Source organism: Mustela putorius, unplaced genomic scaffold, assembly GCF_011764305.1.
Source record: "Mustela putorius furo isolate JIRA1106 unplaced genomic scaffold, ASM1176430v1.1 tig00003976_pilon_pilon_pilon, whole genome shotgun sequence".
Lineage (NCBI taxonomy): Eukaryota > Metazoa > Chordata > Mammalia > Carnivora > Mustelidae > Mustela > Mustela putorius.
Window position 1 is genome coordinate 999,989 of NW_025422118.1, and position 21,103 is coordinate 1,021,091.

Here is a 21,103-nt window from a genome sequence, read left to right on the forward strand (position 1 = left end):
TGGTGGTCTTACCCCTGGGGAGGCCCAGAGGGAAGCAGGGCCCACGGGCATGCAAACTGCTGTAGGCCCAGGGTCTGCATTTCCCAAAAATTCTCCGCCACACTCCGCCACACTCTCCGCTGGCACCCTCGGAGGTTAGCTTGCGCGTGCTTCCTGCAGCTGGTCAGGAGGGAGCCGTGACCCGCCATTTGCCTTCGGGCGGTCCTTCTGCTGTGTGTTCTGCACGTGCATTCCGGGTTAAGGACAAACCGACAGGAGAACTTGGAGGACACAACTGGACATGGAACCACCTATTGTAAAAAGTCTTCCCCCACCCCCACCCTTGAAACTCACTGTAATGATTCTTTTATAAGATTGGTTTGAAGAAAAACAAGCAGTCTGAGGGAAAAAAATTCACTTTTTTGCAAGAAGTACACATTTTAAAAATGGGAGTAGTTTTTTTTCTCCGCCACTTTAGAAATGACTAATTTAGCATTTTTTACACAGCAGGAATTTCTGACCCACTTACGACAGTGTGTGCTTTTTGAAAACATATCGGAAAAAGGCTATTTAGGGCTGTCAACAGTATCACACACAGTCTTAGTGTGAATTGTTGTCATTATGCAGCAGTTTCTTTTCTGTTAATGTCATCTGCCCGGTCAGCAGCCCAACAATCGGCCCAAAGAATGTTCTGGTGAGACTCTGGCACCCCTGGGGTGTCTGTGAGGCTGATACAAAGAGCGCCTGTGATGTGTATCTTGCCCTCCCCCCTGCAGCGGCTTCACCATCGAGCTGGCCTCCGCGTTCACCGTGGTGATCGCCTCCAACATCGGGCTTCCGGTCAGCACCACACACTGCAAGGTGGGTCCCTCCATCGGGCTGCCGGGGCCCTTCCCCGGTCGCCGAGTGAATGGGAGAAAAGCTGGCAGCTCTTGGCATGTGCTTATTTTTGACGACAGTCATCTTGAGGTTTGCGGGGTCTGCTAAGGTGTTGTTGGATGCGGGCCTTGGCTTATCCCACGCTGTCCCTCTCCACCCTCCAGGCGGGGCAGCGTGATGCCTTCTGTCGCACACACTTGGCTTTCTCAGCATGTGCATGGCAAGAGCTCTCCCTCTTTCCATTTGTCCTGTTTCTCTCTTCGTTTTTTTTCCACAGTGTGTTTTGCATTGATGTCCTGTGTACGCTAACCATATTCATAGGCTCACACGGGGGCATGGCACTCAGTTCCAGCCAGCGCAGGGGACTGGGTGTTGACAGTGAGCGTAGACATTGAGACATCATCTCAATGGAAGTGTAAGACTCGATTGTTTGTTTCAGTGCTTTTTCCTTTTATGACTGGTCAAAGTGCCTCAGCTGCCAAGGAGGGGTAATGCTGAATTCCATCACTGCCAAGTGCTCTAGAACTCAGGACTATGCAGGAGGGACTTGCTTACAAAGGGGGAGTTAGAGCTGCAAGGACCCTTAAAGGTCAAGGAAGAGGAAACGATCTCCTTGAGTCCCCCAGGGAGGAGGCAGGACTAGAACCCAGGTCTGCCCCGTATGTGGAGAGATGTTAAAGCGTACCCAGTGGGCCTCCTATACACAAAAATATTCGCTGACTTCAACGAAGCAAAAGACACTTCCAGATTTTTCATATGTTCATTTGTTCGTGTCATTCAAGAAAAACATTTGTACCTGCTCTGTGTGAGGTGCCGTTTGTTGTGGGCAGCAGGGGTACCACAGTGACTGAGACAGAGACCACCATCCATGTTCACACACGGTTTAAAAACAGCAACCGATGTGTCAATTATAAACCAATACCACTACATGTGAATGACTTTGCTTCAAATATTAAAACGTCAAGTGGCATTTATAGGAATATTTTAAGTGGGCCAGCTGACAAATCGGACCCTTCTGGCATGGAGAATCAGCCTCATGGGAAAGAGGCTTTTTGTTTCCTTGTTTGTTTGTTTTCTCCCTTTTTTTGCCACAGTATATAGAAAACTCTCAGTTTCCACAAATTTTTATTGTAAAAATCACCGCCACTTACTGAGTGCTTGGGGAATGCCAAGAGCTGTGTTCAGGGCTTCATACATGCTCAGTAAATACATCACTGAACCCCACAGCAACCCTCTGAAATTGGTAGTTATTCCTGATTTAAAGATGAGAGAACTGAGGCCTCCAGAGTAAGGTCACTCTCCCAAGGTCATACATTGAGCAAGTGCTAGAGCCAGGATTAAGACACCGACCTAATGCTCTATGCCTCCTGCTCATCAGAGCGATCCTGGTGATGATCAACCAGCCACAGCTAAGACGGGGCAGGGGCTTTCTGGGGCAGCGTGTTAAGTGCCCTGTGAATGTGAGTCTATTTAATCCTCCCAGGCCCCTGCTGAGGTGAGTGCTAAGGGGACCTCGGCTTTAGCAATGAGGAAACTGAAGACAGAAGGGTTAAGCAACTCACCCACGCTCACTCAACCAGGGAGGGGCCCAACTGAGGTCCCACAGCGGCAGGGCAGGCCCCGTTCCCTCCCTCGCCCTGCCCTGCCCTGCCCTGCCCTCCGGCTCCCTCCCACTCCCTGCCCCACGCACAGGCCAAGTACAAAGCAGGGAGGCAGGAACGGTGTGCTGTGCCCCTGCCAGTCTATCACCGTTCCTGTTCTGAGTCCAGTGATGTAAAAGTTACAAAAGGAGCACAGGTTCATTGGAGTATTTCAAATGACACAAAACTCCATGGACTGAAAAGTGATCCTCTTCCCCCTACTTCACATCAGCTTTGGTTCACGAGCGTGTGGGAGCAGAAAGGAAATGCCTCTTACTAAATATATTTTCCTCCCGAGGAGATAAGCTTTGAACTTTTCTGCAGGCATGGAGAGTCTTTGGGGCTGCTTTTAAATAAATGTTACTGTCTTCTTTTTTTTTTTTTTAAGATTTTATTTATTTATTTGACAGAGATCACAAGTAGGCAGAGAGGCAGGCAGAGAGAGGAGGAAGCAGGCTTCCTGCTGAGCAGAGAGCCCGATGCGGGGCTCCATCCCAGGATTCTGGGATCATGACCTGAGCCAAAGGCAGAGGCTTTTTAACCCACTGGGCCACCCAGGTGCCCAAATGTTACTGTCTTCTTAATGACTAACCCTGCACATAACCAGCCTAGTGAAGGCCGCCTCTTTCCCACCAGTTGAAAGATCTCTTGAAAAACAGAGTTGTTCCTGGCTGTAACCTAACGCTCTCAGCAGTCTAACCTATACGAATGTATGAAGTGTTGTAACTGACAATGCTTCTTTTGCCCATAACACTAAACTTTATAATACTACTTACAGAAATAGATGAAAAGTATTAAGTGCCCATAAAAACCTACATTCATGTCATTTCCCCAATATTTATATTTCTACTATAATGAGGAGGTGCTCCTAAGGGATTTATATCCAATTTGTATAGGACCTTAATGGATAAATGTGTATGTTATCGTTTTCCTAAAATAGCCATACAAATCATGTGATAGGTTTTGCTTCCTTAGAGCTGATGGTAAGTTGAGTTAGGATAGCTCGCTGGAGGCTTAATATAAGTCTCCTTAACACGAGACCACAGTCGATGTCACCTATCAAATAGATGGGAGCCAGACCTCAACTTGGAATCAGGTCAGTCTGGCTAGTGTCACTATGGTGGACTGACGGACAAAGCGCAGAGCTGGTTGCTGCAGTAGCTTAATTCAGGGTCCTGGCTCTCCAGTCCTCCCCATGGAGCGCAAAGCCTGGGTGGTGAGGCCCTGGGAAGAGCTTGTGGCTGCCCCCCCCCCCCCGCAGAGTGCCAGCCCTCCCGCAGCGCCAGCTCTGTGCGCCCCAGCCCCCCACGCAGCAGGTGCACGCGGAAATAGAGGTACAGCGTGGTGTTAGGAGCAAGGCCCCGTGTGGGTGACACCATGATTCTGGAAACATTCAAAGGTGCTGACATCCACATAAAGTCATAACTGAATGCCGTTGTGTTTTCAGGAATAACCACCCCACCTGTTCAATTTTTCCAGCTCTGCTTCCTGTCCGATCTGCTTGTTAGGCTTCTCGCTTAGAGCCACCTTCCACACAGGGGAGCAAAGTTAGGAACTTGGCAGGAAGGGATGGAAACTGTTGCTGAAAATAAGCTTTTGAATGTATCTGGGTACATTTTATTCATTCATGCGTTTTTCTAAATGTACATAGCTAATGGCATACTTTAAATTTTGTTGTACCCCATTTAAAACACTTATAAATCTCCATTAAGTGATCCAAATGTTAGCTGAATATATGATTTAGAAAAGGATAATTAGAAAAATCATATTGTCCTGAATAGTATACCCTATTAGTGTAATCTATATTTCAGAAGGCATAGGTAAGACAAGTTTTGTTTTCTATAAATCTTTCGGTGTTATACATTTTTATATTTTACATCCAAGTTCAGTTCATTAAACATTTTCCTGGGACACTACCTTTGGTTAAAGTTCAAAGCCTTAATTAAAAAAAATAGAGAGGACTCTTGAAAATAAAATTATCCACAGATGTAGGTTTCAGGAACTTGAATTGTTCCCCCTTCTGTGAGCCTTGGTCACTTTGGTCTCCAGCCATGGCTACAGCACACAACGGCCACTCTTGGACACATCCCTGAGCTATTTAACCATGATTCAGAGTGGTGTTATCCCCAAACATCTTAATTCCACATGGGGGTGGTTTGGGATGACTTTTTTGTGAATTACCCACACTGTTCATCTATAGTGATGACATAAATGATTACTCAACCAGCCTTTGGATCTGGAAGCACTTTTAGGAAGCACTACTGATTTTAAAAGTTAGTATTATAATTTCTAATTTAATGTTCTAATTCTTGGTCTTTGATTCCCCTGCTCTTCAATAATTCTCTTGCTCCCTATGATGGCCTTAATCTGGAAACACATTTAGCTTACTAAGAGGGAGGTTACAACACAGCAATGAATAATACAAACAAAAGACAGAATCAGTAGTGAAAAGATAGCACTCTGAGTCCCTTGTGATCCAAAAAACATAACAAAAAAAGGTAAGGCACAAGCCACTAGAACTCAAAAATTAATATGTCTAAGTGTGTGACAGATGAAGAAGACAAAAAGTATTTAGGAATATAAAAGATTTGGGGTGTTTTGGTGGCCCTGTCGGCTAAGCATCTACCTTCACCTCAGATCATGATCCCAGGATCCTGGAATCAAGTCCCACATCAGCAGGGAGCCTGCTTCTCCCTCGCCTGCCACTCGCCCTGCTTGTGCTCTCTTTCTGTTAAATAAATAAATAAATGTTTAAAAAATATATATATATACATATATATGTATATGTATATATATGTATGTGTGTATATGTGTGTGTGTATAAAAGACTTGAGGGACACCTGGGTGGCTCAGTCAGTTGAGCACCTGCCTCGATTTTGGCTTAGGTCATGATCGTGGGGTCGTGGGATCAAGACCCCCACGTGCTGCAGAGTGGATCAAGCCCCACTCTGTGCTCAGCAGGGAGTCTGCTTGAGATTTGCTCTCTTTCCCTCTCCCCTGCCCCTCACTCGCACGCACACACTCTCTTCTCTAAAATAAATTTTTTGGGACGCCTGCGTGGCTCAGTCGGTTGAGCATCTGCGTTCAGCTCAGGTCATGAACTCAGGGTCCTGGGATCAAGCCCCATATCGGGCTCCCTGCTCAGGGGGAGCCTGCTTCTTCCTCTCCCTCTGCCTGCAGCTCCCCTTGCTTGTGATCTCTCTTTCTCTGTCAAATGAATAAATAACATCTTTTAAAATAAATAAATAAATTTTAAAAATGAATATAAAAGATTTGAATAATAAATTTAGAGCGGTATAATAAATATATATCCAAGTTTTACCCTGCTGATGATATATGACTTTTTGTCAAGTATCATCAAGCATTTATCAAATTAACCATAAATTCAGAAGGCCATGATAAAAAGCACTTTAGGGGTGCCTGGGTGGCTCAGTGGGTTAAGCTGCTGCCTTCGGCTCAGGTCATGATCTCAGGGTCCTGGGATCGAGTCCCGCATCGGGCTCTCTGCTCAGCAGGGAGCCTGCTTCCCTCTCTCTCTCTCTCTGCCTGCCTCTCCATCTACTTGTGATTTCTCTCTGTCAAATAAATAAATAAAATAAAATCTTTAAAAAAAAAAAAAAAGGCACTTTAGAATTTATAAAGTAAGAACAGAAGTTGTGCTAAACACACTAATCACAATGAAATTAAAGTATAAATTGATTGTGTTTTGAAAAAGGGAAGTATCCCCTTGGGTGGTTTTAAATGCTCTTTTTAAGTAACAGTTCAGTCAGACAGTTTAGAAATTATAATGATAACTTTCTTTTAAAAAAAGAAAGTGTGTGTGTATGTGTGTGTGGATATACATGGGAAAACCTTTGATGGCCAGTTATACTCAGTTGAAAAATCCTATCGTTAAATGGTTTAATTGAGCAAAGAGAAAATAAAAGAGCTGGACATTCAAATTAGGATTTTATGAAAAGTGCAGAACAATAAAAATTCTGAGCCAACTAAGAAAGGTATAATAATTAAATGCAAAATAAATTTAAAAATACTAAATGGGAGAGAGAGAGAAAAGTGGTTATTAATAGAATAATATCAAATCACATAAGGGAAAAAGGAAAAGGAATTAAGTTAGGAGAAAGACATAACAGATAGAGAAGGGCGTTCTTTTTTTTTTTTTTTTTTTTTTTTTAAAGATTTTATTTATTTATTTGTGAGAGAGAGAGAGTGAGAGCGAGCACAGGCAGACAGAGTGGAAGGCAGAGGCAGAGGGAGAAGCAGGCTCCCTGCGGAGCAAGGAGCCCGATGTGGGACTCGATCCCAGGACACTGGGATCATGACCTGAGCCGAAGGCAGCTGCTTAACCAACTGAGCCACCCAGGCGTCCCTAGAGAAGGGCGTTCTTAAGTTACACAAGAAATCACAAAGCTGTATGCTAAGGAATTTGTAAAAATCTGTAAAATGAATCATTTTCTGCAAAAAGTATACATGACAAGTAAATATTGTCAAGGAAATAGGAAAAAGTGGAAAATCTGACCAGAGCCGAGGAAGAAATTTTTTTTAAGATTTTATTTATTTATTTGACAGATCGATCACAAGTAGGCAGAGCAGCAGGCAGAGAGAGGGAGAAGCAGGCTCCCTGCTGAGCAGAGAGCCCGATGCGGGGCTCGATCCCAGGACCCTGAGATCATGACCTGACGAGGAGGCAGAAGCTTAACCCACTGAGCCACCCAGGCGCCTCCCAGAGGAAGAGATTAAGGACATTCTCCAAAAACAATTCTTTTCATCTGAAAAAACAAAAAGGAGGGGCACAGCTGACTGCAGCTCTAGGCAGATTCATTAGATAACTTCTTCCATTTTATTTTTAAAATTTATTTTTAAAAATTGTATTTATTTGAGAGCAAGCACGAGTTGGGGGTGGGGAGCAGAGGGGGAGAGAGAAGCAGACTTCCCACTGAGCAGAGGGCCCAGTGCAGGGCTGGATCCCGGGACCCCAGGATTGCAGCCGGAGCCAAAGGCAAACGCTTAACTGACTGAGCCAGGTGCCCCAAAGATTGATTTATTCACTTGAGAGAGAGCGCGCGTGTGCACACACACGAGACAACAGAGGAGCAGAGGGAGAGAGAGAATCTCAAGCCGACTCCCCGCTCAAAGCAGAGCTCAACTCAGGGCTTGATCTCATGACCCCAAGATCATGACCTGAGTCAAAACCAGGAGTTGGACATTCAACCAACAGAGCCATCCAGGCGCCCCATAGCTTCTTCATTTTAAAAGAATAATTTTCATGCTATTTAAATTTTCTAGTATAAAAAAAAAAAAAAGAACAGGAAACTCTTCTTTTTGTTTTACAAAGTATATACTATTCTGAATAAGCCTAGTACCAAAACCTGATTTAAAATGATATATGAGGGGCACCTGGGTGGCTCAGGTCATGGTCCCAGGGTCCTGGGATCGAGCCCTGCATCAGGCTCTCTGCTCAGCGGGGAGCCTGCTTCCCCCTCTCTCTCTCTGCCTGTCTCTCTGCCTACTTGTGATCTCTATCTGTCAAATAAAATAAATAAAATCTTTAAAAAAATAAAAATAAAAAAATAAAATGATATATGAATATTTGTGTAATTAAGGAGCTAATAAATGACATCAGTGATTTTAGAACATTTCAGCAGGATCAAATTGATTTTCCAGATTACTAGAAAACAGGCTCTGAACAGGGCAGGGTTTATCCACCTCCAGACCTACACAGGGCTGGCCCTCATAAGCGCTCTACAGATAGGTATTGAGTGAATCCCAAGAAGGGTGTTCTGACACCTTCAAAGTAATGCAGTTTATCAATCCATTAAAATACAACATATGATCATCTACTGACATATATACCAAAAAGACGTTTGATAAAATTCTCTAAAACAGTGCTAGAATTCAGCAAAAATGACCAAGCGCACCATAAAAATAAAGAACTCTACAGCTCGTCTGTCAGCAGCAGCCAATGCGAAAATGTAATAAAAACAACACCACCTCCAGAATTGCAGCAAAAAGACATTTCAGAATAATCCTAATAAGTGTGAGTGTTGTATATGAAAAAGGCACATAACTTCACGCAGACATGAAAGCAGACCTGCAGATGAGACAGTGTTATGGGATGGGAAAACTAAATTTTATAAAGATAAGAGTTCCCTCCAGGGCGCCTGGCTGGCTCAGTAGGTGGAGCATGTGACTTGATCTCCGGGTCGTGAGTTCAAGCCCCACCTTGGGTGTAGAAATTACTTTTTAAAAAATCTTTTAAAAAAAAGGTATTATGTTCCCCACAAATATAAACCCAACCAAATTTTTCTTCTAACTTTACAAAAGACCAAAGTGAATTTGTTGGGTCAGGTTCGCAAGGATATAAAATAATCTAAAAAGAAAAGTAATGACGGACAGTCTTACGAGAGAGTTGAAAGTATACAGAGGTGAGGCAGCAGTGTGGACGGGGACAGCTTCAGCTGGGGAAGATGACAAAGTTCTGAGGTGGATGGTGCTGGTGCTTGCAAAACAATGTGACAATACTTTATGCCACTCAATTGTACACTTAAAAATAGCTAAAATGATCAATGATATGTTATAGGTGTGTTACCACAACAATGAAAAAAATCTGCTATTTCTATAAAAACAGTAGATAGGCCAGAGATAGAGCCTGCTATACAGGAGTGTTATAGTTTGGTGATGTTGGGTAAGAGAGGTTGGATTGCTGGCTGTCAGTTGAGAAAAACAAAATTAGACACACAGCTCTCAAAAAATTAATCTGATGGCCTAACTAGCATTTTTAAAACATTTTAAAATTTAGAATAAAATAGAATCTTATTTTAGAAAATTTACAGTAAAATAGAACTGAATAGTTATCAAATATTCAAGGACAAATCATAGGAGAAGTGTACAGCATACTTTATTGTATGCAATTAGAAACTTGAAACAAAGCAAAGCAGTGAATCGAGAAAAATCTTTGCATTAAAGAAGAGTTAAGGGGCGCCTGGGTGGCTCAGTGGGTTAAGCCTCTTCCTTCAGTTCAGGTCATGGTCTCAGAGTCCTGGGATCGAGCCCTGCACTGGGCTCTCTGCTCAGCAGGGAGCCTGCTTCCCACTCTCTCTGCCTACTTGTGATCTCTGTCTGTCAAATAAATAAATAAATAAATAAATAAATAAATCTAAAAAAAAAAAAGAAGAGTTACTATCTTTCAATAAAGACCACACATAAATAAATTAGAGTGCCTATTTAGATTCCAATTGTGCAGAATACATGGAGAGACAATTTTATATATAGTAAGGACTAGAAGGGGGACAATTGGATAAATAAATAAAAGTTTAGCCTTAGGAGTAAAGAGATGCAAATTAAAGCAACAGTAGCCCATATTTTTGTTGATTGCTTAGCAAAAAAGAACAACTTGCAGGTACCAAAATTCACGGATCATGGATGACCTTGTACATTTACAACTATTAATAAAACTATTCGGCAGTCTGTGTGAAGACCCTTGCAGCATTCCATCTGATACATGGTAGGGAGTCGGTAAAATACCATGTTGCAGCCATTGTTGGTGAATTACCATTTTGTAACCATTGTAGTGAGTCTTTAGCGAAGGAGAGAGAGAAGTTGATAAGGAGAAGGCTATTCTAACAGTCTGAAAGTGTTTCTTCATGGATTGTGGCAAAAGGTTAAGAACTGGTGAATTTGGGTAAAGGGTGTGTGGAGTTCTTGCAACTTTTCTCTAAGTTTCAAATTATTTCAAGATGTTTTTTAAATACTCCCTTTAAATTGCTGAATCACTATTGTACATCTGAAATTAATATAACCCTGTATGTTAACTGTACTGGAATTAAAAACAAAACTAAATAAATGCCCCCTTTAATAATCCATTTCAGGGAATTTTTTTTTAATCCAAATATAAGCTATATGAATGAAAACACTAATCATGGAACTGTTTTTTTTTTTTTTAAGATTTTAATTTATCTGTCAGAGCGAGCGAGAGTGTGCACGTGCACAAGCCGGAGGGAAGGGCAGAGGGAGAAGCAGGGAGCCTGATGCAGGACTCAATCCCAGGACCCTGGGATCATGACCTCAGCCAAAGGCAAACATTTAACTGACTGAGCCACCCAGGCGCCCTGGAACTATTTCTAATAGGGAAAAATTGGAAACAAACTGGAAGTAGTTAAATTAAGGTGCATCCATCTAAAGGGTGTGTGCCATCTCTCACGATCATAAAGCGTGTGAGCACTATGGGGAGATGCCTATAATAGAATGTCAATTTTTTTAAAGAAAGGAAATAAGGTGCCGGTGCCCTATGAGTTACAAATAAAAGTACATTGATAAAAAAAAGAAAGGAATATATAAATGGGACAGTAGTGGAGGTCTGGGAAATTGCCCATCCCTCCTAGTACATAAACTTGCTATAGTAATATTCTAACTTCATGCTTCAAAAAAAAAAAAAAAAGATGTATTTGAGAGAGAGAGAGAGCACAAGTGGAGGGAGTATGGAGGGGAGGGGCAGAGGGAGAGGGAGCAGCAGACTCCCCACTGAGCAGGGAGTCTGAAGCGGGACTCGATCCCAGGACTAAGCTACCTGGGCTCCCCTACCTTTATGCTTTTTCAAATAAGTTTTCTAAGGAAGGAAGAGGGTGTGGTAAAATGGAAACTTGAACATGTCCTTCCTAAGGGAATCCAGAACAACCAAAAGGGCCCTAAAGAGGGCGCGCTCCGGGGAGACAGGGCGCAACGGGAGTTAGAGTTTGTGGACTTGACTATCTATGTTTGAGGACCACCAGAAACTAGCTGACCCTTACACAGTAGAAAGATCATGATTATCTGTCATGTTTTAGGAACTTCCAGACAGCATTCTCAGGTTCATACAGGGTACTGGTTACAGCCAAAGATTGTAAGTACAACAATCACTTTGAAAGCTCTTCGTACAGGTTAGTTGCTGTCCTGAAGATGTTGGTTAATCCCGGCTTGGGTTGACGGAATATCAGATTAACTGCCTTTCAGTAGACCGCTGGTTTTGGTGTTCCAGTTTGTGTCCATAAACAATCTGATGTGTTGGATTTTATTTTTCCTGTGGTTATTTTTTATAACGGTGCTATTTGAACTGCATTGGCCCCTGATGACTCTGGAGTATTTGAGGGTCAGTGGAAACAAAGCCTATTTTATGGAAAAATCCAGCTCACAAATGGGCATTCTGTCCAGCTCCACGCCCCACCAGAGCAAGTGAGGCATGAGATGTTATGGAATTGTACTTTTTCATTTTTAGGATACTTAAAGTTGAGTCTTTTTTCCTTTTTAAACTTTCAACAAACCATAAAAATGAACGGTGAGTGTTTCGAAAAAGCTTTGAATCCATATTAACGTTGTGATTTCCCAATATCTGTACTTGTCGTTTTGTGAGGCACGAGTGTCAGTCCCGATCCAATAATGTGTATGTGCCACTTTGTCTGACTTTATTTTACTTTGCCGTTTACTTGTTTACTTCCCTTCACACTAGCGAAGGTACAAAGACAGCCAGGCGCTTGAGATAGAGGAGAAAACCAGCTTAAAATCAAGCGGCCTGAGCTCTGTCCTCAGGCTGCGGCAGTTCTCCCGGCCCCGGGGCCCCTCGGGATCTGTTTTAGCGTCTGCAAAATGAACCATGTGGATTGGACATTCTCAGAAGTCTTCTCCAGCTCTGACACTCACGATGCTGCTTTTGCAAGGGAAGGGGTACGTTGTCGCCGTGGCACGGCCCTGTCAAAGCAGGATCGTATGCTGTGGTCCGCCGTAGCCCGCCTGCGGAATATTGAAGTCAAGTTAGTTTATGAGGTGCAGAGAGAAGGGGGGACACGCACTTGTCTAACGTTCCACTCAGATGCAACGGATCATAGGCGAAGTGTGTCAGCACTGTGCGCGCAGCAGAATCACGCGAAAGTAATTATACCTAAGATCTTAATTATTTTAAAAGCTTTAAACAAATCAAGAGGCAAGAATTGGTGGTTTTATAATGCAGTTTACTTCTGAGATTAGCCGCTTTCCATGGCTTGACTGTAGAGTCTGTGCCTCACCCTTAAATTCACGGGCCTCCGTTTTCACCTTGGAATGTCTGTGCTCCCACAGGTGGGCTCGGTGGTGGCCGTGGGCTGGATCCGCTCCCGGAAGGCCGTGGACTGGCGTCTCTTCCGGAACATCTTTGTGGCCTGGTTTGTGACTGTGCCCGTGGCTGGTTTGTTCAGCGCCGCTATCATGGCCCTCCTCATGCACGGGATCCTCCCCTACGTGTGACTTGTGTCTTCTTCCACGCCGCGCACAAGGGGTGGTCTGGGGTGGGCACGTGGGGGCGGCACGTGGCACGCGGGCTGCCCACCCCCACCCCCAGCTTCTCCGCGTCCCTTCCCTAGGGTTCCAAACCACACTGTTCACCTACACTGTAGAGTCCCCTCCAGAGCTAACTTAACTACTGTACAGAGTCACGTGCATTAAACTGGCATCGTGGTGACACGGCGTGGTGCGGTTACTTCCCTGTCGGCTGCGTAGTGTGCGCGTAGACTAGATAGCGTTATCTCCGACATATTCAACATGGGAGTGGAGCTGTGTTGCCTAGGACCCAGTATTCAACAAATCCTTGTACGTCGTGATTTCCGTGGCAAATTTCAAGAACCTTTTCAAAGGAAAGTGTAGATTGGAAAGTGGTGTTTTCCCTGTTGAACAGACTGTAAGACCAGCGCGAGTCGGGATGGCTGGTGCACATTTGGGCAGGTGTGCGAGCGCGGGTGTGCTCTTGATACTGGGGTGGGGGTTCCCGAGGGCTCTCACTGAGGAGTCTGTTCATATACTGTGTATTGATTCTGTAATATATCATAATCGCTTCTGTAAATACTTCAAACTGTAATTTTTTAATGGTGTGCTTCCCTATACTTTTTTGATCAGAGAATTTTGGAAAGTACCAAAGAAGCAGGGGAATAGTTTGCCAGTATTCTATTTTCATATTGCCTGTCTCCCCTTCTCATTAATCCTACCGTTAGCCTGTGCTGGAGGGAGACCGCGGGGCCCTGGCCTGCCCCTCGCAGCGCAGATGCTGAAGCACCAGCCCTCCCCTCCCCCACCTCCGCCCCCCCATCCCCCACTGCCACCACATGCCAGACACTGGTGAACCCGGCAGTGGCCCTTCGTCGTCATCCGTGTAGAGAGTGTACGTACGTAAGGATGCGTGTTCCAGCACCACATATCAAGTCCAGTTTAAATTTTCACCCCTCTTCTCCCCTCGCAGCCTGAGGAACAGAATTCTTGTCTCAAACACTAAGGCGAATGATACAACATTCTAGAAATTCAGGAGCAGGGAGAGTTGAAATATTAGACGATACACTGGATTTGAGGATTTCCTTGAGGCCTTTACTAAGCTGAACATCTTGATGCTCTACTGTAGTCCCGTTGGATTCTTTATTTGGTAGCGGGAGGGAGGAAGTGTGACTAATGTTAGAGCCTGAAACTATGGAAATGCTGCTAAAATTTTTATATTGACAAACATTTTCTTGGTACTTCATTGTGATTTTTCATTAATCAACCACATTAAATTTATAATAAAAAAATGCCCCTCAAAAGTTTGCCTCTGAAGTCTTTTTCTAAGTATCTGTAGGCTTTTCAGTTTCCATAAAAATAAGAGTTACATAATGTGTTTATTTCTATTTTCCAAATAACTTTCTTATTTTACTACTATTATATGTTTGCACACTAATACACATGAGCAGGAGAAAGCAATGAGGGGCACGGCCAGCGTGCCGCAGTCTCCTCCTGTTAGCACACACGCACACATGTTGGCTCTTCAGCAGAGACCTGACAAGAGGGTGTGTCCCCGGATGGAATTTTTGTTAAAAAATGTTATCACACTTCTGTGCTCGGCCTCTCCCAATTGACTCTGAACTTAGCCTCTTGGGGGGGACAGGGGGGAGGCAGTCGGTTCACGCGTTCAGGGCTAAGAGCCTAGCAGAAAAATGCACTTCGTCTTTCTTCTTGGCTCAAGCAGCAACTCCCCGCCCCCCCCCCCCCGCCCCAACCCACGCACCCTCTTGAAGCTTCGGAAGCGAGAGCTCCTCCAGCCTCCGCAGCAGGGCTCACAAGCCCCATTTCCTTCTGGAGCCAGAAAGGTGACAGGGATGCGGGACACTGACCAGGTGTGAAAAGTTCTTCATCTCCACAAGGAAATGTGCTTTCTCTGATTTTTTTTTTTTAAGATTTTTATTTATTTATTTGACAGCGAGATCACAAGTAGGCAGAGAGGCAGGCAGAGAGAGGGGGAGGCAGGCTCCCCGCTGAGCAGAGAGCCTGATGCGGGGCTTGATCCCTGGACCCTGAGACCATGACCTGAGCCAAAGGCAGAGGCTTAACCCACGGAGCGACCCAGGTGCCCACTTTCTCTGATTTTTAAAGTGACATTCGAGGCCTTTCATTTCCCCACTTCTGATAAAACCATAGATTCAAGAAAACGTTCGATTTCCTCCTAAGTTTATAAGAACAATAACAGCAAAACAGTGCCAGCTCTCCAGCGGCGTCCTGAGAGAAAGGCCGCAGGAGCAGAGGCCCGGGAACCCAGGGGGGACGAAGGTCACACGTTCACAGAGCCTCGGAATGACTGAGCACGAAGCGGGTCTGGAGCACCTCTCCCTGGCCTGTCAACCTGACAGAGCGGGTGTCATCCCCGTCCCCCGTCCCTTCCCCACGAGGGCCAGGGGGCGGACGAGCTCTGGCAGAGGATGGGTCACCCAGGAGGGGCGCGCGGACGCTGGGAAGGGGCTCCCCTGCCCTGGCCGCCAGAAAGTGTCTCATCTGAGCCTCTCGTCAGCAGCCTCTTCCTGTGAAAATGCACACACTCCTCAGACCAGGGGAACTCTGAGGACCCCCACATCTTCACTGGGACCTGGTCACCAGGTCACCGTCTGTGGAAGAGAGCTGCGTGGGGCTGCGGAGCGCCGTGGAGACCCTGCCTCCCCCGTGGCTGCCGGGCCCCCTCAAGGGGCAGAGTCTGCAGGGGGGACAGGCAACAGCTTCCAAAGGAGCTTGAAACTCCCCAGTCATTGCTCTTTTACTTTATTTTCTGCCTTTCTGAGAGGACTGAGCTTTTGAGCAAATATGTAAACACACTTACTCATTTTTAACAAGATAATTTTTAAAATTAAGTCCTCTTGGCTCCTCCGAATAAGCTGCAGGATTAAAAAGAAAACAAAAGAAACCCAACCTTTCCATCATTCAGAGAATGTGGCCTGTCAAGTTCTAGGGTGTCGGGGAGTTCATCCGGTTACATAGTGAGGCAGGAAGAGGGCTCTGGAAGGTCCTGCAGTGTGTGCCATGGAGCCCTCGGGTGGGGGAGACCGCGGTCACGCTGCGCCTTCAAGTGCTCCTGCCGGAGGGGGTCCTGGAGTCGGGGAGGGCTGGGCCCCCACCCTGTTCCTCACCGGGGCTCCAAGGCCTCACGTGGGGCTGAGAGGAGCTCTGGGGGGACGGTGTAGGGAAAGGGGCCGCTCCGGGCCTGGCTCAGAATAGGGCTCCACACACTCGCGTGTGTACCGTGCCTTGTTTTGTGGACGATTCCCCTCAGGTGGACTGCTTGGAGGAAAACTTTAAATTAGATGATGGAGAAAACGAATAGGAAATAAGCCACAGTTCGTCGGACAAGACAAAACAGCCAGAGACTACAAGAAAGCGGAGAATGGGTTCTCTGGGGCTAGGTGGAAGAAGATTGAGGAGACCTGCGGGAGCCGGTTCAGTTCTCACGCAGGGGCGAGATGTAGCCCTGTCCTTGGATTATCACCCTCTTAGAGCTTTTCCTAGCACTTCATCCTTTATTATGGAAAAGACAACGAAACAACCCTGATGCCTATTATGAAACAAAGGGGACAGTCACCTCCGTGATCCCCCCACGTTGAGACGTCGGCACACCTGGAGCCGGCCAGGCACTGGGGAGACGAAGGCACAGCATGGGAAGACGTTTAGGCGGCCAAATGGACAGAGCAAGCCCCAGGCTTCCCGAGCTCCTCTCAGCCTCTCCCTCTGAGCAGCTGTCAGACCGTGTCCTCAACTGTGGTCTCTAGAAAAAGGGAGGACTGTGCCGTAGGCCTGGGAGGAGGGTCCGAGAAGGAACCCTGGCAGGGGATTAAGAACCTGGAAGCCCAAGAGGAAAGGGTGGGAGGTTTCTCCTGCCTGTATTTATAAAGGGAGCATGAGGGATTCAATCTGATTTAAAGTAAGGAGTTCCAGACTTAACAAAGGTGATCAGCTGTTCTCTCATCTCTACTGGCTAGAACAAATAAGAGAACTTAAGAGCGCAAAAGGGGTTTGGGCTACAGTGGGATGGGCAGTTGCCTTGCCTTTCCCCAAGGCTTGAGATTTGGAGGTTCAGAGGAAACCCAGCTGTAGATGTACCAAATCAGGAGTTGGTAGCGTGTTTGGGAAGGGAGGTCAAAAAGGAGCCAGACTCACCTGTCAGCCGGAAGGCCCCGGGATTCCACAACAGCGCCATCATCTTCTCATGGCAGTGACAACAGCGACACCCAGTGGGGTCCAGTGCAATTGCAACCGTGACCGTCTTCCCAGCCAGAACCTTTTTAAATTGCGGCAGTGAAATCACCTCCCGGAATAATAATTATACCGTAATTCAGAGAGGCGCTGCAAATGGCAGTATCCGTTTCTTTGATGGCCGCAGGAAAATACGAGTACTCTAAGGAGAACTTCAGTCTGTATGCAGAAATCCCCACAGCTTGGAAGCCAAGCCAGGCCCACCTGCCTACTGGCTCATTTTCATCCATTTCAGTAAACAGGTGTTGGCCTGGCCACTGGAGGTAGGGAGGCAAAAAGACCTCTGGTAGTTCACAGGCAGGAGCGGGGGAGGGGCAAGCATAAAGGCAGTACAGTGTGATTGTTGCCTTCAGGGTGGGGAAGCCTTCACCAAAGAGGAAGACTTCACCAAAGAGGAAGACATTGGGCGGAAACTCCAGGTGCAAAGTGGACAGTGAGAGCATTGGGGTCACTTTGGGAATCAGAGGTTTTAGAAGCCCGCAGACCCTCCGAGAAGGTCTGACTGCAGCTTGCCGGAAATGTTTGAAGGTCACGAGGGCCGTCTGAGATGTGGCTAAGCTCTGGGAACAGCCTTCGGAGGCAGCTGTCAGGAAGATAGGACCAGTCATTTTCAAGAGCCGAGGGCAGTGGGCACGTGGGGATCCCCCAGCACTCCCCCAGCACCTCGAGGTCTGCACCCGTTTGCTCAGCGGACAAGCCCCGGCCCTGGGAGCTCACACACTCTGAATGCTGTCCTGTTCTCGGGGTCTCCCGCGACGTGGCGAGCCTACCGTCCGGCCTCTCTTCACCCTCGTAGTCCCTCCACCAGGAGCAGGAGGGGCCGTGAATGGTACATTTGGGAAGAATGAACTGGGCATGTTGGGGTTGGTTCCTTCCTCTGGGAAGCGCTAGAAATCCCTGTCCTCCGTTCCACCCTGCCTGGGCCTGGGGGAGGCCTGCCCTGGCCCAATGCTGCTGTCACTCTCGCCCTCAGCGAGTGTCAAGTAGCCTTCATCAGACGATGCGGCTTTTGGCTTCTGTCCACTGACACTGTGTCCTCATTTACCTTTTGTTTAGAACCTGAGGAAGAATGGTGCTATTATGTGACCCCCTTTATTCTGAGAAGGCCTGTGAGGCTATCAGAATCTCCGAGGACAGGCAGATGTCATCTGAAAAAGCTACTCACACAACGCCAGGGTGTAGAAGCAGAGAAGGCTGAGGATGGAACCGAATGTCCACATTTAAGGGAAGGCAAAAGAGAAGACGATTCGATTCTAAAGGGCAACAGCGGAGAGTTCACAGAGCATGCGCCCTCAGAGCCTGTTCTCTTACAGGGAGGATGGGCTTCCCGTGCAGCAAACACGGCAGCCCTCCTGTGTGTGCAGGGACCCAACACTGGGGCAGCCCACAAACAGCTTCAGCTGTCTTAGAGCGCCTCCCGGCCGAGGTTCCAGAACCCAGGGGCTGGGCCATGTTACTGGTGAGCTTCCAAGAACAGACACTTAGTAAGGAAACTTTGGGACATTAGCACTGCCCTCTGTTCCTTCAGCAGTGTTGCTCAGGGTATGAAGATGGACTAGCAATGCATCGTGTTGGCTTCTGATCTCCTGGAGAGCTGATCTTTAAAATGAGATGTGCGGGGCGCCCGGGCGGCTCAGTTGGCTAAGCGTCTGCCTTTGGTTCCTGTCATGACCCGGACTTCCTGTCAGGCTCCCTGTTCTGTGGGGAGTCTGCTTCTCCTTCTCCCCCTCCCTCCTGCCCTCTCTCAAATAAATAAAATCTTTAAAAAATAAATAAATATGATATGTAAACATCAATGTCTTAAAAATTAATAAAGACCTCACACCTATTAGTTTATCATAAGAAACACCAGTACTTTGATCTGTTTGGGTAACTCTCCTAAGGGTGGTAGGAGCCTCTGGTATTTCTTGCCTTGGCCAATGCCTTGGGGCTCACTGTCCCCTCAGACTAGGGGACACGTTTTCTGCTGAACTGCACTCACACTGACCACCCATTAGATATGGGGCCCACTGTGCTGCCACAAGGGGCTGTTCGCCTTTTTAAACAATAGTAATTAGGAAAGTATTTCCCTAATTACAGAAATAAATTTACTTTAGAAAACGAGAAAAATATAATAAAGTATAAAATCAATAAAAATTATTCATGATTCCAACTTCCTGAAATAATGAATATTAATATTTTGGAGTATTTTCTCCTATTTCCTTATATACTTTTTAAAAAAAATATTTGAGAGAGAGAGAGAGAACATGAGCGGGGACGGGGATGCAGGGGGGGGAGAGAGACTCTCAAGCAGACTCCCCAGTGATTGCAGAGCCTGATGGGGGCTCAAGCCCATGACCCTGAGATCATGACCTGAGCCAAAACCAAGAGTCAGATCCTTAACAAACTGACCCACTCAGGTGCCCCAACATACACTTTTTAAAAAAGTATAAAAAAGTTCATTTTTTACTCTGCTTTTTCTATTTAAATTCTATTGTGAACAATCCTCAATGGTTATTCTTCTTCAAAAACCTGATTTTTAATGACTAAACAATGTGCCACTGGATGAATATACATACCATCATTTAACCATGCCTGTTACACATGTGGAAATGTTACACATTTTCTCTATAATTAAGAACTCCACGATGAGCATCTCTAATGATTTCCTTAAGGCAAATTCCTAAGAGCAGAGTCACTGAATCAAAGAGTCCACTGACATAAAATACATATAAACTAGAACGTCAGTTCTGTGTTCCCAGGTGCAAAGCTGACAGGCTATGGTTAAGGCCAAAATAAGTTACCTTGAGAGTAAAGCTCAAAAGGCAACACCAAGGGTCCTAGCAGTGTCCTGAACAAGTCAATTCAAAATTTAAATAGAATCAAATTAATGCCCTAGGAGTTACAGGCTAATCTGGGGGGAAAGGAGATGAAGAGGGAGAATGAGGAGGAGACAGCTGGGGGCGGAGGGGACAGAGGTGCTTGTGTGCATTTCACGGAGAGAGGGAGCTACTGAGAACCCCACTGTGAAAACCACCAGGAACTGCTCTATCCTAGACCACCTCTCATGGCTTTCCTTCCTGGACTGCTGGACTCCAAGATGTCTGCATTAAGACTGTGTCATACAAGGTGACCCCTGCATAAGCTCCGGAAGCATGCCAGTCCGTCTGCAACAAGCTGCACACCACGAAGCAGGGGGCGTGGGCAGCAGTGGCCGGCCCGCCTCAGCGCACCCCCCACCCCGCCCCAGCACTCGGGCTGCGCGGGGTTCTGCTGGCGACAGCTAACTGGACACGGGGGCCGACAGCCGGAACGAAGTTGTCGTTTTCTCCTCTCACTCCCTTTTCCTTTGCTGTGGTACTTTATCTCCTGTAGTGGTGGTTCAGTCCACAAAGATAATGAGAAAGTCAAATTACATCATGTGGTTGGTGGTTGGTGTCACAGATCTCTTCCAACAGAAGGGGTGGTGAATGGAATTTGGCTGCTAGTAAAGATGATCTTTGCGGGGGGAAGGTGGGGAATATCTTGCCGCGCTAACATTTTTCAAAAAGCAACCATTGTGTCTACTTGTAGGACTCATCTGGAAACTGAGCAAGAATCCGAATAGGCCAATCAGGTTATTAAATGACCAGTAAATATGTGAAAACAGCTCCATCTCAATGGCAATTAGGGAAATACAAATGAAAATAAGATGCCATTTCTCATTTCTAAGACTGGTAAAATTTCTGAAGTTTGAGGCCACATTTGAGGATGTGGAAAATGGGCATTCTTGACCACCAATGGTAGAAATATAACTTGATATAAATTTCTGAAGGACAATTTCGTACTACTTATTAAATGTATATGCCCTATGATTTAGCAATCTCAAATTTAGTTAAGAGGAAATAGAACTAAAAATTTAGTTCTTCAAGAGCTCCCAGCTGGCTTGGTTGGTACAGAGCATGTGACTCTTGTGAGTTCAAGCCCCATGCTGGGTGTAGAGATTACTTAAAAATAAAAAAGTCTGAGTTCTTCCACTGACCTAGTTATATTCCAAGTGCTCAACAGCCACATCTGCCTAGTGGCGACCATATGAGGCAAAGCAGACAGATCAT

At 46.0% G+C, this 21,103-nt stretch overlaps 1 protein-coding gene across 6 annotated transcripts in view; it reads left to right on the forward strand.

Annotated features, from left to right (window-relative positions):
* SLC20A2 (solute carrier family 20 member 2) overlaps positions 1–14,062 on the forward strand; it is a 107,299-nt gene extending 93,237 nt beyond the window's left edge. For all 6 annotated transcript variants that reach the window (XM_045070990.1, XM_045070989.1, XM_045070993.1 and 3 more), the window contains 2 exons: positions 756–840; positions 12,582–14,062. In XM_045070990.1, coding sequence (XP_044926925.1) covers positions 756–840; positions 12,582–12,746 — 250 coding nt within the window. In that variant the 3' untranslated portion in view covers positions 12,747–14,062. The remainder of the gene's footprint in view (positions 1–755; positions 841–12,581) is intronic.
* The last annotated feature ends 7,041 nt before the right edge of the window (positions 14,063–21,103 follow it).